The sequence below is a fragment of the Typopeltis vanoorti genome, chromosome 16, assembly GCF_054136105.1.
Source record: "Typopeltis vanoorti isolate ZY-2024b chromosome 16, IOZ_Tvanoo_1.0, whole genome shotgun sequence".
NCBI classification, from domain to species: domain Eukaryota; kingdom Metazoa; phylum Arthropoda; class Arachnida; order Uropygi; family Thelyphonidae; genus Typopeltis; species Typopeltis vanoorti.
In genome coordinates this window covers 18,706,066-18,719,699 of record NC_143564.1, presented here as the reverse complement: position 1 = coordinate 18,719,699, position 13,634 = coordinate 18,706,066, and the positions used below count along the sequence as shown (strand labels likewise).

At 35.8% G+C, this 13,634-nt stretch overlaps 1 protein-coding gene across 2 annotated transcripts in view; it reads right to left on the bottom strand.

The window, feature by feature from the left end:
• Positions 1-3,060: 3,060 nt before the first annotated feature.
• BORCS5 (BLOC-1 related complex subunit 5) overlaps positions 3,061-13,634 on the bottom strand; it is a 115,736-nt gene continuing 105,162 nt past the window's right edge. For both annotated transcript variants that reach the window (XM_090406561.1, XM_090406560.1), the window contains one exon: positions 3,061-3,415. In XM_090406561.1, coding sequence (XP_090262687.1) covers positions 3,200-3,415 — 216 coding nt within the window. In that variant the 3' untranslated portion in view covers positions 3,061-3,199. The remainder of the gene's footprint in view (positions 3,416-13,634) is intronic.

The following is a 13,634-nucleotide window of genomic DNA, read 5'->3' as shown; positions in this document are numbered from 1 at the left end:
GGTAGTACAAGACTGCACAGGTTGTGTGTTTTTTCCCCTACCTCTATTTTTCATAAGTCCTATTATTTTTATTGTGCAAAATTCCATAATATAATTTTTAAGAACACATATGCTGTATTATTGAAGAAAAGACTACACTTCTGTTCTTCAGAACAATCTCTCCAATAGGTACAAGTACCAGCTTTACAATTTGTTAACAGAATCCTTCTTTCTCCATAGCCATTTTCTCACGCATAAACACAGCGTGTTTTTGTGATCTCTTGCATGTGGAGTTAACATATTATTGAAAGAATGGAATGGAAACATTTGAAGAAGCTCAAATGGTTACTCCTGATATCTCTAAGGCATCTAATTGGGATTGGCCTAGGAACCTATTACGTAAGTTCCAATCATATGATCTATCTTCTGCAGAGAGGATTGCTAGATTTCTGGCTGGATGCACGTTACATGTGGCAAATGGATTTTTAAACTCAAATTTTGCAACTGATGCTGGGGTTGCACAGCTTTCTGTTCTTTCACATACCCTCTTCCTTCTACCTATCAAGGCCTTTCTACAGTTGACTGTAAATCCAATACACAGTTTTGTCATTTCTCTTTTTCATTTGAAAAAACATGCACTATACATATCAAACTTCCACAACCTTGAATTCTGATATCCAAATCATTGTTCATTCCTTGTTAGAAAAATTCTTGCCTTATTTTTTGACAAAAAAACGCTTTTTTCCCCCCATTGTTGGATAACACCCAAATCTCTGAATGAAATGAGATTTCTCTTCTTGAGATAACTCTAATCTCCAATCTTCCTTGGCATAAATAAGTCAGGATCAAAGAAAAATTTTCTGTTTTTCTCACTACTCTAACTCTGAACAGCTATTAACTCTATACAAATTAAAAATCTTTCCAATACTGTTGAACACCTATTAACAGAATTGAAAAGACTTGTCATCAAGTTCAGTGTTAACAAGTTCCTTCTCTCTTTTCAACTTTCTGTCCATTCAACACACACACACACACACACACACACACACACACACACACACACACACACACACACACACACACACACACACACACACACATTGACCATCTCTTTGGTATGATATTACTACACATATATTATTTTATCCTGAGCCTGTATGAAGATATCATAATCAACAATAAATATTACTTTTTCTTTTTTTATTTCTTGTGTTCTCTACAAATCTATGTATATTATTATTCTAGAATACATTAGTAATGAATATTCCATATCCCAAGAAGTTTACCAAGTAAACGTCTAGTAACTACTATTATTATTAATCCTCTCCTTTTCTCTAAATTTTTCTTCAAATTTCTGCAAGTTTGTAATTTCTACTCTGTTCAAGTTTTCAATGAGAACTAGCTCTTCCTTTATGTTCACACTCCCTCGGTAATAAGTCAAAGAATACTTTCGCTTCACTAAATGTACCTTCGGTGAAACCCAATTGACAAAAGAAAGTTGTATTTTTCAATTTTCAGTTGTGAAATATGTCCACATAATTAATTTAAACTACATACAATTAAAGAATTTATCTTTGTTTTAGTGTTTAGTCTACTTACTTTTAATGGTCACTACTGCTGAAACAAATCTCATCCCCCTCTCATCTTATCATTTAGAAGCATCTCCCCTGTTTCAGTTTTCATCTCAGTTACACTAATTATGTGATCATGGTATTTCTGTAATTTCTCTGCTAAGTCAACCTCTTTCACCAATGGTTCTTACACTGTTGGCTCACACTCAATACAATTAAAGATTGGAGCCACCCCTTTCATTGATGGTTCTTATACTGTTGGCTCCTATCTGTTGAGTGTGATGATGTTCTAAATGCTGACGTTTTTGTTCAAAATGATTCCCTGATGATAACTGCAGGAGGCCTTCTTTAACCAGGCAATGCCCTAAGATTTACATTATAGTACTGTATTGTATTATGGTTTAAACCGGGGGTGGGGAACCTTTTTAGTAACATGGGAGAAAATTGCTAATTTAAAAACGTCTGTGGTCCAATTCTTCTACTGCTAGCAAGAAAAGAAAAACATTGACTTTGGAAACAAAACTCAACATTATTAAGGATTTTTAAGGCAGAATGAAAATTTGTGAGTTAGCAAAGAAGTTCGATCTACAGGAATCCACAGTAAGAACAATCATAAAAGAAAAGTTTACAGATGTTAAAAAAACGTTAAATTTTCTTGACCAAAAAGCTCTGGAAAAACTTTTATTGGGATTATATTGATCAAGTGTATATAATAAACAACTAAGTTATACCAACTAGTTTCACCAACTAAGTCTGTTGGCATCTTCAGGGTACATAACTGATGTAAGGCACTAAAAAGTATATTTGGAATCAGTTGATTTTAGTTTGTAACAGTTTTTTACTTTTTAGTGCCTTACATCAGTTATGTACCCTGAAGATGCCAACAGACTTAGTTGGTGAAACTAGTTGGTATAACTTAGTTGTTTATTATATACACTTGATCAATATAATCCCAATAAAAGTTTTTCCAAAGTTTACAGATTTTGGAGGACATAGATTCTAATGAGGAACGAATTGTAGCCACAAGGCATGGAATAAAAAAATCATTAGCTTGCTATGAAGAAATTTTGTGTGACAAGAAAAAGACATTATGCTGTCAGATGAATCTATTAGATTTTATGAAACCATTGACATCGAAATAACTTTCTTTTTTTTATGTACGAAAAACTACAATATGATTATATTTCTTTAGCAAAGAAATATAATCATATTAGCATTACATTAGCAAAGGGCGAATTGAAATAGACTCACGGGCGAGGGGTTCCCAACCCCTGGTTTAAACCAATACAGAAGGCAATCTGGTTGTCTGTGTTTGGGCAGAGGTCCAATCAGTTCTCTACATTCATACAGACTATGCAAGAGAGATCTCTTCCCCTTTATTCAGATTTGATTTTAAAGCAATCCTCTCTCTCTCATTCTTTAAAGAAATTATGTGGGTAGGAATTAAGTTAAATGTCTATAGTATATATGATTATGATATATTAATAAACAGTTATGTTTACGATACAAATAAACATACCATTATCTTTATACTGTAGAGTTGCAATTATTCAAATTATTGAACTGCATGAGATGGAGATGTTCAAGAAAAAAAAAGTAAAATAAAAAGTATGAAATGAATGCACTAAAGGCATTCAATTCTGTAATTCCTATCCAGTAACCATAATGAAGGGTTCTAATCTTTCTTCAGGAAGTAGAAGATGGTTCAGTGTATCCATACTTTCAATAGTTTCTGTCAAAGCCATCTGACAGCGCTTCAAGGTAGCTGAAATTTCATGCACTTTTCCAAGTTGTTCTGCATATTTTGCAAACTTCTTCTGCCTTTCAGTCAGCATACTCATCAATGTAGCAATGGCAAAGTCAATCTAAATAAAATAAATTAAAAAGATAATAAGGCATTAATAAATTAAGTTATTGTTATACTATTTTAACAAAATTAAAATCATTCTAATACAAAATATGAAAGTATTTCTAAAAAAAGTTGGAAATGTCAATTCTAGATGTGCATAATGAACGCCTTTACTCTCTATTAATTTTTAAACAAAACTTAAGTCAGATTAAAGGTGTGCTAAAATGATGAAATTCAAATATCAATTGCAAAATGCTAGCTTGGATTGTTGATTGCATAGCATACTCTCCAACCAATGAGCTGTGGGTTTAAATTCAACTAGCATGGATGTTTGTAAAAGTCTGCTCTAGGTGGGCTTATACAGCTTGAGTTTATAAGAATTGTCTTAAAAAAATTATGAGAAAGTTCTTTACGGATCTTGAATCTCCATAAGATAAGTTTTAGCACGCGCGCGCACGCACGCACGCACGCACGCACGCACACACACACACACACACACACACACACACACACACACACACACACACACACACACAGACAGACAGACAGACAGACAGACAGACAGACAGAGTTCTAACTAGGTAGGGTGCCCTCTGTGGGCACATATTGGCAGCTTAGGATGTAAACTGGGATTTCAAAGTATTAATGTTTCTTATATTTTGGGAAGTTTAATGCAACCATATTTATTCAAATTAGGCTGATTTCTGGGAGCAGCTGCAAATTCTAAAAACAGTCTCTCTTCTAAATTTACTGTGATGGAGCAAGGTGGTCTTTTTCTAATTGATTCTGAGCCATATCCAAAGCATGATCTACAAGACAAGATTGACCGTGGTCATGATTGCAGATGGTTTTTTTTTGTGTTCTTCCATGCAAATGTTGGTTGCTCTTTCTGTCTTTCCACAGTAGGTTAACTCGCAGGAACAGGACACTTTATATATTCAGGCACTGAGAAAGGAGGAAGCTGTTATCCATTCTACTAAAGATCAGCTTCCTCCTTTCTCAGTGCCTGAATAGATAAAGTGTCCTGTTCCTGCGAGTTATTGGTGGGGCTTGATGCTGGGCAGATATTGTATTTCTTTACAAAAATACACATACCCAATTCCACCCCCCCCCCAAGAGCTATAGTAGATGCTACAGATTTCCCATGCTATAAATTAGAAAAACAGCAAGCTTTCTTAGCCTTCTCAATGGGCAGCATACCACTTTCTATATAAAAAACGCTATCATTTTAAAACTTCTACTGAGAATTTAAGGTTAGATAATACAGATATTTTGGTTAACTTTGATATCATCTCACTGTTCCCTTAAATGACACTTTATCACTTTTATCCTTCCTGATATCACTGGTCTCTTTCCCTCTGCTATTAATTCCAGATATTTCTCTTGGAAGCACAAATTTATAAACAGATATAAGAAACATACACCTCTATAAGGTCATGGTTCCCTCCCCCCCTCTTGTTTAAAAGCTCGACTCAGGAAGATACTAAGGTTAAATCAATGAAAACGTCATAGTTACACATACTCAAGTAGTAAAATGGTGTATCATATTATTTAAATACCATGGATCAGAGATACTTGTGGAAAGTTTTTCCAATTGGTTACAAAGTATATTATAGTTGATGAGAAATTATTATTATTAGACTTCCAGGGAATAAAGAACTCATTGAGGGAGGCTATATATCACCCATGGCAGCTGTCATGCATCCTCTGAAATTTATTCACAGTAGATGCACTCATAACTTCAAATGTGAGTGTTTTACTCACTCACTCATGGTTCTAGGAAAGAAAAATCTAGCTCTTACTCCTTTCTTAACTGCACAGATTTGGTGCAGTTAAGAAACTTCACTTCCACAGATGCCCACTCGTTCTCTCCCCACATTCCATAATGGCCTCTCAAAAGTTTATAGACATCACATCACTCCTCTTTTTTTTTCTCTACCAGTATCTGCAGTACACATTCAATCTATCCTCATAATCTACATTCCATAATCCTGTATCATCTTTGTAACACTTTTCTGCACCCTTTCCACAGCTTCTTTATCCCTTGGAACCTAGGAGACCAAATCTGTGCACAGTAGTCAGTGAAGTTGTATCAAGGCCTTGATGTAGACAAAATAATTTCCAGATCATTATATGTCAGTGTTCATTTCAACATTGCAATTATCCTCTGAATTGTTTTTGCAATTTTTGTTATGTGACCTTTGCACTTTTACTTTCTATCCAACATAACTCCAAGATCTCTAGCCTCATCAGTTACACTAAGTATAATTCCACCAATATAATATGCTGTTGGATATCGCATCACTCCAAAGTGCATAACTTTACACTTACTAACATTGAACTGATAACTATTATCATTCATTCACACTTTTAGCCTATTCAAATGACCTGTAAATGCTATATATCAGTAGCAACTCTGATTGCCCTGCCTATCATTGCATCATCAGCAAACAGCTGAAGATCTCCTGTCAGCCCCTTTCCAATATCATCAATTAAGCAACAATGGTCCAAGGAGTGATCCCTGGGGCATACCACTTCATTCTCGCAGATTCACATTCCCCATATATCACTTTCTGATACCTATTTGTCAGCCACTTATCCAACCCAATAATTTTTATTCCAATCTCTAATATATGCAACAGCCTTTCATACAGTATCCTATCAAATGCCTTATCAAAGTCCAACAGTATCATACTATATCCATTCCCTTTATCCAATTAAGCTGAAACATTATTATAAAATATGAGCAATTGCTCAGACATGAGTTCCCTTTAATAAATGCATGCTGTTCCATACAAAGTATATCCTTTTTTTCCCACCCATTTCTGTATGCAATTTCTTACCAACTTCTCTAAAATCTTTACAACTACCCCAGAGATACTGACAGGTCGATAGATAGACATATCAATCTTTGCACAACCCTTGTGCTTGGGCAGTGGTATGCCCCGATTATCATACATTCTTTCCATTCCTGTGGGATCTTTCCTGAGCTAAGACTCAAATTACACAAACATGCCAAGAGCCTAGTCAGTTTGGCTAAACATTTCTTTAGCACATGTGCTGATATTCATCTGTCTCAACTGCTAAATTCTTATCCAGGTAATGCAATAGCTCTAGAACCGCCTCTTTATGCACCTCTACTTCTTCATCCAATGTAGTAGGAGCATTGCACACTATGCTACATATACCAACCTGATAGATCCTGGTGAAGTGAGCACTCATCTTCAACTAGTTCATTGGCCTCCAATACTAGGGTACCATCTGCATTCAGTAAAGTTATTTTTCTACATTCATTCATTCATTCTCTTATTTGCAGCATAATGAGAAAATTCTTTTGAACTGCCTTCAGCCTGTGCAGCCAATTTCTTTTCATAACTTCAACTTTGCTTCCCAAACAATACTCATGACTTTTCTGGCCCAAGCTTTATATATTTCATAACTCCTCTTCCGATATTCTTTCCACATTATCTTCTTATGGATCTCTTGTAACTATTTGTTCTTTGAACTCTAGGAACAAATTTGGATATCACATAATTCAACCAACCAAATGGCCACATGAATAAAATATCAAAAATATATGCTTTGTATCCATGTCATTACAATAATATCCAAATGTTATATCCAATGGGCATTTCACGTCGATGTAATTAAGTAATTTTTCACGTAATTACTGATGTATATATGCATCCAGGCCAGTTCAGTGGCTAAGTATCTGTTCAAAGCTTCCCATGCACTGCTGTTATCCTTTCCATTCAAAAAATGATATCATGGAACCAAAAAATAGCAGTCTCCTGAGTTTGTCATAATTTCCAGATTTGCATAGTTCAGCATATAACCTATCATTGGAACACCCATATAGTTGGCTACTTCCCACAACTCCCTCTTTGATCCAGAGGATTTAATAATGTAGTGATACAGCATTTTATAACTTCTATCTGAACTACAATCTCTGTGCCATTTTTCACTGGGGTGATATGATAACCCGTTACCTTTAATGCTTCCAAACACATTATTATTATTATTTTAATCTCTCTCTCTCTCTCTCTCTCTCACTCACTCACACATAAAAAAAAACCACCAGTTCTCTCTCATTTTCAATAATGCTCTATTCAACAGTTCAAGACTAGAATTTTTTATTCTTGGACTTACTGATACTTACTTAGCTTTTCTTGGCACAAACACATAATTTCTATAGTATCTTCAGCTTCCACAAAATTTGCCATTCTTTTCTGTTCAAGTTACTCTTTTCATATATTCAGTTGCTTACTCTGTACAAATCTTAAATCCACCCTATCTTAGAATACTTCTTTCACATATGGGGATAGTGCACCAAACACCTCACTAGATTCTGGATGATGCTGTTCAGAGGACAGTTCATTCACCTAAACAATGACTTCTCTCTCATGCACTCACCATCTAGCCACTCAGTTTCTACACTACATGTGTTCTACAGAGATTTCATTTCTATGGGTGCTGTTCAGAAGAAATAGCATCACCCCCCCCCACTTCTGTTAAACCTACAATAACGTGAGCAACATCCCTTTACATTGTATTGAAATGCTGACTCACTGAACCTGCTACTTCCACTCATTTTTCTTTCCATATACCTTGATTTTACAAAATGAAGGACAACAACTTCCAGATTTTCAAGAAGAATATCTACAGATTGATTTTTTTTTTTCTCAACCCCTAGCATTTCATGGCATTGATTTGCTATGGGCCTTGCAGCCCATATGTTGGAATGATATAAAAAGAGACCGCAAAACCTAAACAAGTGTTGGGTCAATAAATGGTCAAGCAGAAAAATATCTTGGGAACCTGATGTGAGAGATTGGTAAGTTTGAAAGTGAACTGTGTGTGGATGTTGACCAGCAGCTACTCGTGTTTTTACAGAAAAGTGGAAGAATGGTCATGGCCAGTTTGGTGAAGCAATGCCCATAAAAACATCTACACAAAAGAGCATCTATGAAAAAGTGATTTCAGGAGGACAAAGGGCAGTCATCTATTAAGCAGAGTGGATTATGATGCCCCATCTCCAGATGTATAAACAGTATTCCAAGTATGGGGGAAGAGGAGTCATCTGTTTATACCTAGTACAAAAAGATGACATCCATGGATGTCATCTTTTTGTGCTAGGTATAAACAGTGCTTGTTTTGTAAAATAGTAGGTGCTGGTATGCATTCAATGCTAGCAGAAAAATTGAAAATTAAAATGATTCTGCATCCTTATATCATGTCTCATTGTTAATAAAGGTACCAGTGCACTATAGTATTGTGTACCATCTCAAAAAGTATTAGGTATATATAAGTTCAGGAAGATAAATCTAATCTTGACTTGAGATCTGATTATCATCAAAAGGTAAGAAAATGTGAAGCGAGATTTTTTTTTCTTCACAAACCTCTTCCTAGATGTTAACGTCAGGAGAGGGCTAAAAGTAGACACAGATCGCTATTTAGTGCAGGCAAAATTAAGATTTCCACCAAATTGGTTACAATAAAAAAAACAACAACTAGAGAAACAAAATCTAATAACAAAGTAAGATTACTAAATGATTCAAGTATAAGAAATTTATACCAGCAGAAAGTTAATAACTACTTAGAAAAAATACAAGAAAATGAAGACAGAAAAAGGATGAAATAATATAAAAGTAATTATTACATCAGCAGAATATGAAAGTCTAGGAACACAGAAAAAATATCATTATCTTGATGGACCTGAATGTGTTTCATTCAGGATTTCTCCATGAGTGCAGGTCACAAAGATGTCTCTAACGATCTCGATCCTCTCTTCCATGTTATACCCATAGATTTCGCTAATGGGTCTTCCCATCTTGTAGGTGGTCTTCCTTTTCTCTTTATTCTTGGTTGCCAATTGAGTATTCTATATATCAAGTTGTTACCCCTGAGTCTAGTTATATGGCCTGCCCATCTCATCTTGCTTTCATATACTGCAGTTACTGCATTCTTTTATGCCTGATCTCTCTTAGTTTAGTATTTCTGATATGTCCCATCTTGCTGATGTTACAAATCCTATGTCCTATTGCATGACGAGTTATCCTGAGAGTCTCTTCTTTTCTTGTTGTGTTCCATGTTTCTGATCCACATGTGAGTGATGGAAGAATGTCACTATTAAATAGTTTTGCCTTCGCAGAGATGTCAAGATTTGGATCAGTAAGTGTGTCTTTTAGTCCGCTGAATGATAGCCATGTGGCTTTCTTTCTTTTTACTAGTTTTTAGATAAATCGTTATTCATTTTTATTGTTTGTCCTAAGTAATTGTAAGAGTCAACTTGTTCTATAGGGATGTTATTAATACATAGGTGACTGTCACTAGATGTTTTTAATTCATTTTGTTTTTTCTAGATTCATTTCTAAGCCTATCTCACTGCTGTTTGTGTATATTTTTTCACCCATTTCTTCTAGATCTTTTGAGTTTTGAGATATCAGTACTAGATCATTGGCAAACATAAGGATTTGTAGTTTTTCACCATCTATGCTAATTCCTCAGTTTAGGAATATTTTTTTTTCAGAATATATTCTAAAGTGCTGGTAAACAGATTTGGGGAGATCACATCGCCATGGCAAACTCCTCTCTTTATATCTATATTCATAGGTTGATCAAATAGGGTTATTTGTGTGGTCTGATTTTTGTTAATTCCTACTTACATCCACATGATAAAAGAAAGTTATTATGTTATCATTTTATCATAAGGCATTGATGACTGCATTGTGTTCTATGGTATCAAATGCTTTTTAAAAATCAATAAAGAGAAACATAGAGGGATTCAGTATTCTCTGCATTTTTCTGTTAATTGCAAAATATCCTGGATATGATCTATTGGAGAAGCCACTTCTGAATCCTGCCTGTTCTCTACTGGAGTTGTCTTCAAGAGTGTTTTGGATTTGCTCAGTATTACTCTGTTCATGATTTTATATATGTGAGAGAGTTGACAGATTGGATGATAATTTATGTCTTCCTTGTTCCCTTTTTGAATAGAAGTATGGTTTTTGAGGTCTTTCATTCCTCTGGAATCTTCTCTTCTTTGAAGTACCATGTGAATCTGGTAGCCAAGTACCCAAAGAAGTCTTTGAGTTTCCTTTTAATTATTACAGTTCCTTCCCTACCAATTCCTAGTGCCTCAGTAAATAATCATATACCGTTTATTCATGAGAATCTTACCAGTTCCAGTTTTATTGTCTTAGTAATGATGATTATGTTGACACAATATAATTCTACTGTTAGCTATATTTCTTTTCCATTGACGCTTAATATATGAATCATCCTATTTTCAGTTGAGTTTAAAGTTGTTCAAGAAGTTAACTTTTCAGTGTTCCCTTCAATTCCCTATACAAATAGCAGCAAGTGAAGTCACAGATGGCATATCTAATTGTGTTAAATATAGTTATGGCCACCAATATAAACTACCATTTGAACAATTAAACGTCAAATTGCTAGCCCACCCTTGTTTGTTCAGTATCCAAATGGCATCCTTCCAACACCTTCTTTGGTGCACCTGTATAAAAGGATGTGCTATGGAGTAAGAGGATTAGGCGGTCAGAAGTCCCAGTTGGTTCTCCACATTCCTTGCAGTCTATGTACAGGTCTCCCCTGCAGAGGGATGAGCTATGAATAGCAGAGGATTTCACAGTCATAAATCCCAATGAACTGTTAACAATTCATTATCGTAATTATTATTATTATTATTATTTGACACCTCCAGGGAGACCAAAGACTCATCGAGGGTGGGCACCTGCTCTACAACTCTGTCTCCACCACTCAATCCACCAACTTACCACAACTACACCAATGCCATATACCGCCTACCGCCGCCACTAGTATTTTCACAAACAATCACAAATATCCATGTCCACGGCAGGATTTGAAAACAGAGCCTTTTGGCTGGAGAGTGGATATGCTAACCACTCGGCCAGCCGTTTTCAACTGTTTTAGGTTTGAGTGAATCAGTATGCCATCAGTGAATTCCACTTCCAAAATAAACTGACACAGATGCATAATCTACAGTGGTAAACTGGATGCAGAGACCAAGTAGCACAGTAACAAAGTTTCTGGACTTCATCATCATCAAATTCCTGATATATACCATCGAGGGGTGTACAGGATATGATAGTACTACATGAAAAATTTACATCATTACTAACTTCCTATCTACAATTTTCCTCCAAATCATTCTGTTACCTGTCAAGACTCCAACATTATTATCAAATCTTATATTTCTATCTTCTAAGGCACTTTTTACTGTATCAATCCACCTATATCTTGGTCTTCCTCTGGGTCTTTTTCCTGCCAACCTGATGGAAAACACTTGTTTTGTTAATCTTTCCTCTCCCATTCTATTTAAGTGACCATACCACCTGAGATTACCTCTGCTAACAAATTTATGGATGCTGACATTGGCAAGTGCTTTCCTAATATCCTCATTTTTAATATGATATTGCCATTCATGCCATCTGTTCATGCCCCTAATCTTTCTCAGGACTCTCATATCTGCGGTCTCTAGTCTTTGGTCAAGTGTTTTACTTATGACACAGCTGTCAGATCCATAAGTTAAAACTGGCTTGAATACTGTCTTGTATACAGCTAATTTAGTGTTTTGGCTAATTTATCTCTTATTCCGTATAAATTTATTCAGTTGACTACCTACCATACCAGCTTTGTTGATTCTGTTGTCTATTTCCATATTTAATTTACCATCTTACAGGAACAAGAGGGCGCTAGTGGGTCAAGCGCTACGAATGTGCTTTGAAGAGCTCCTGATTCAGATAAGTTTTACTAGGAATAATTAAGTATATATGCGTAATTGTTTAAGTAAGAGCGGCTGTAAACGTTGTACGCTACCGATATTATTAGTGTGGGGTTTTTTTTCTTGCTTAAACTAAATACGAAAACGTTAATATTAGATCTAGTAACCTGCAGAGAGAAAAAAATGGCGGCTGCATTGTCATTCCATGATTTTAATTTGGATTTCAGTAGGTTCGTTAAGTGTGAGGTCTGTTATATGTATTCCTTCGATTACATAAATGATTTGTGGATGTTTAGTGCGGATGGAAGAAGGGTGTGTGCGAAATGTGACCTGAACGAGGAATTGATGAATGCGAATATGAAGTTGATAACAGAAAGTGCTAGTACCGATTGTGTCGTGAGTGCACGTTTGAAAGAGGATGGCGGGAAAGACAGGCGAAAAAATGTTAAAAAATCAGGAAAAAAGAAAAAGAGCAATTTGACAACCGTAACGGATGTTAAAAGGGACGAAAGTGAGGCGGAAAGAAACGAAATTGAGAGAACGAATGAAAGTAGAAATGGCGTGGTGCAGAAATCGCAAGTAAAAAAAATCGAAAGAATGAATGATTGCGAAAAAAGAATGACTGATGGCGAAAGTTGGACGCATGTTGGAACGAAAGTACTGAACCAAAGAAAGATGAATGACAGTAAAAGTGAGAAGAATGATAGCGAAAGTTGGACGCATGTTAGTCCGAAAGTACGGAAACAAAGAAAGATATGTGAGAGTGAAAGTGAGAAGAATGACAGTGAAAGTTGGACGTATGTTGGACCAAAAGTACGGAAACAAAGAAGGATGAATGAGAGGGAAAGTGAGAAGAGAGGGTCGAGAGTTAGAAAGTTAGAAAGATTTAATGATAGAGTGAATGTGTCGCGAGGTTCAGAAGGTGAATTGGATTGGATGAAGCAAGAAATGAAATGGATGCGGAATGAAATTAAGAGAATGCAGGTCAAAACTATTAAAATAAATCATGATGGCATGAAAGAGTTAACAAAAGATGAGCGAGTGGCATTGTATGGTGACTCCATTATTAAAGGTGTGCTAGAGGATAAAATGCACAAGGTATGTTTTCCAGGCGGTAAAATGAGTAGAGTGATTGAGGCATTGAATATGAGGCGGGAACGAGCAAAAGAGTTAATTGTATTAATTGGTACGAATGATTTGAGAGAGAACAAGGAGCATGTCAGAATGAATGTCAGGAGACTGCTTGGAAAGATAAAGGAGAATAGTGTGACAGGAAGGGTGGTCAGTGTGTTGCCTAGGTATGATTGTGGTGAAATGAGGCGGAGAGCAAGGATTATGAATGATATTCTGGCTGAAATGTGTGAGGAGATGGGAGTACAGTTTGTTAATGTGTGGAATGAGTTTGAGGGACGAAGTGAGCTGTATGGGAGCGATGGACTGCATTTGAGTGGTTATGGTGTGAGTCGCTTGGAGA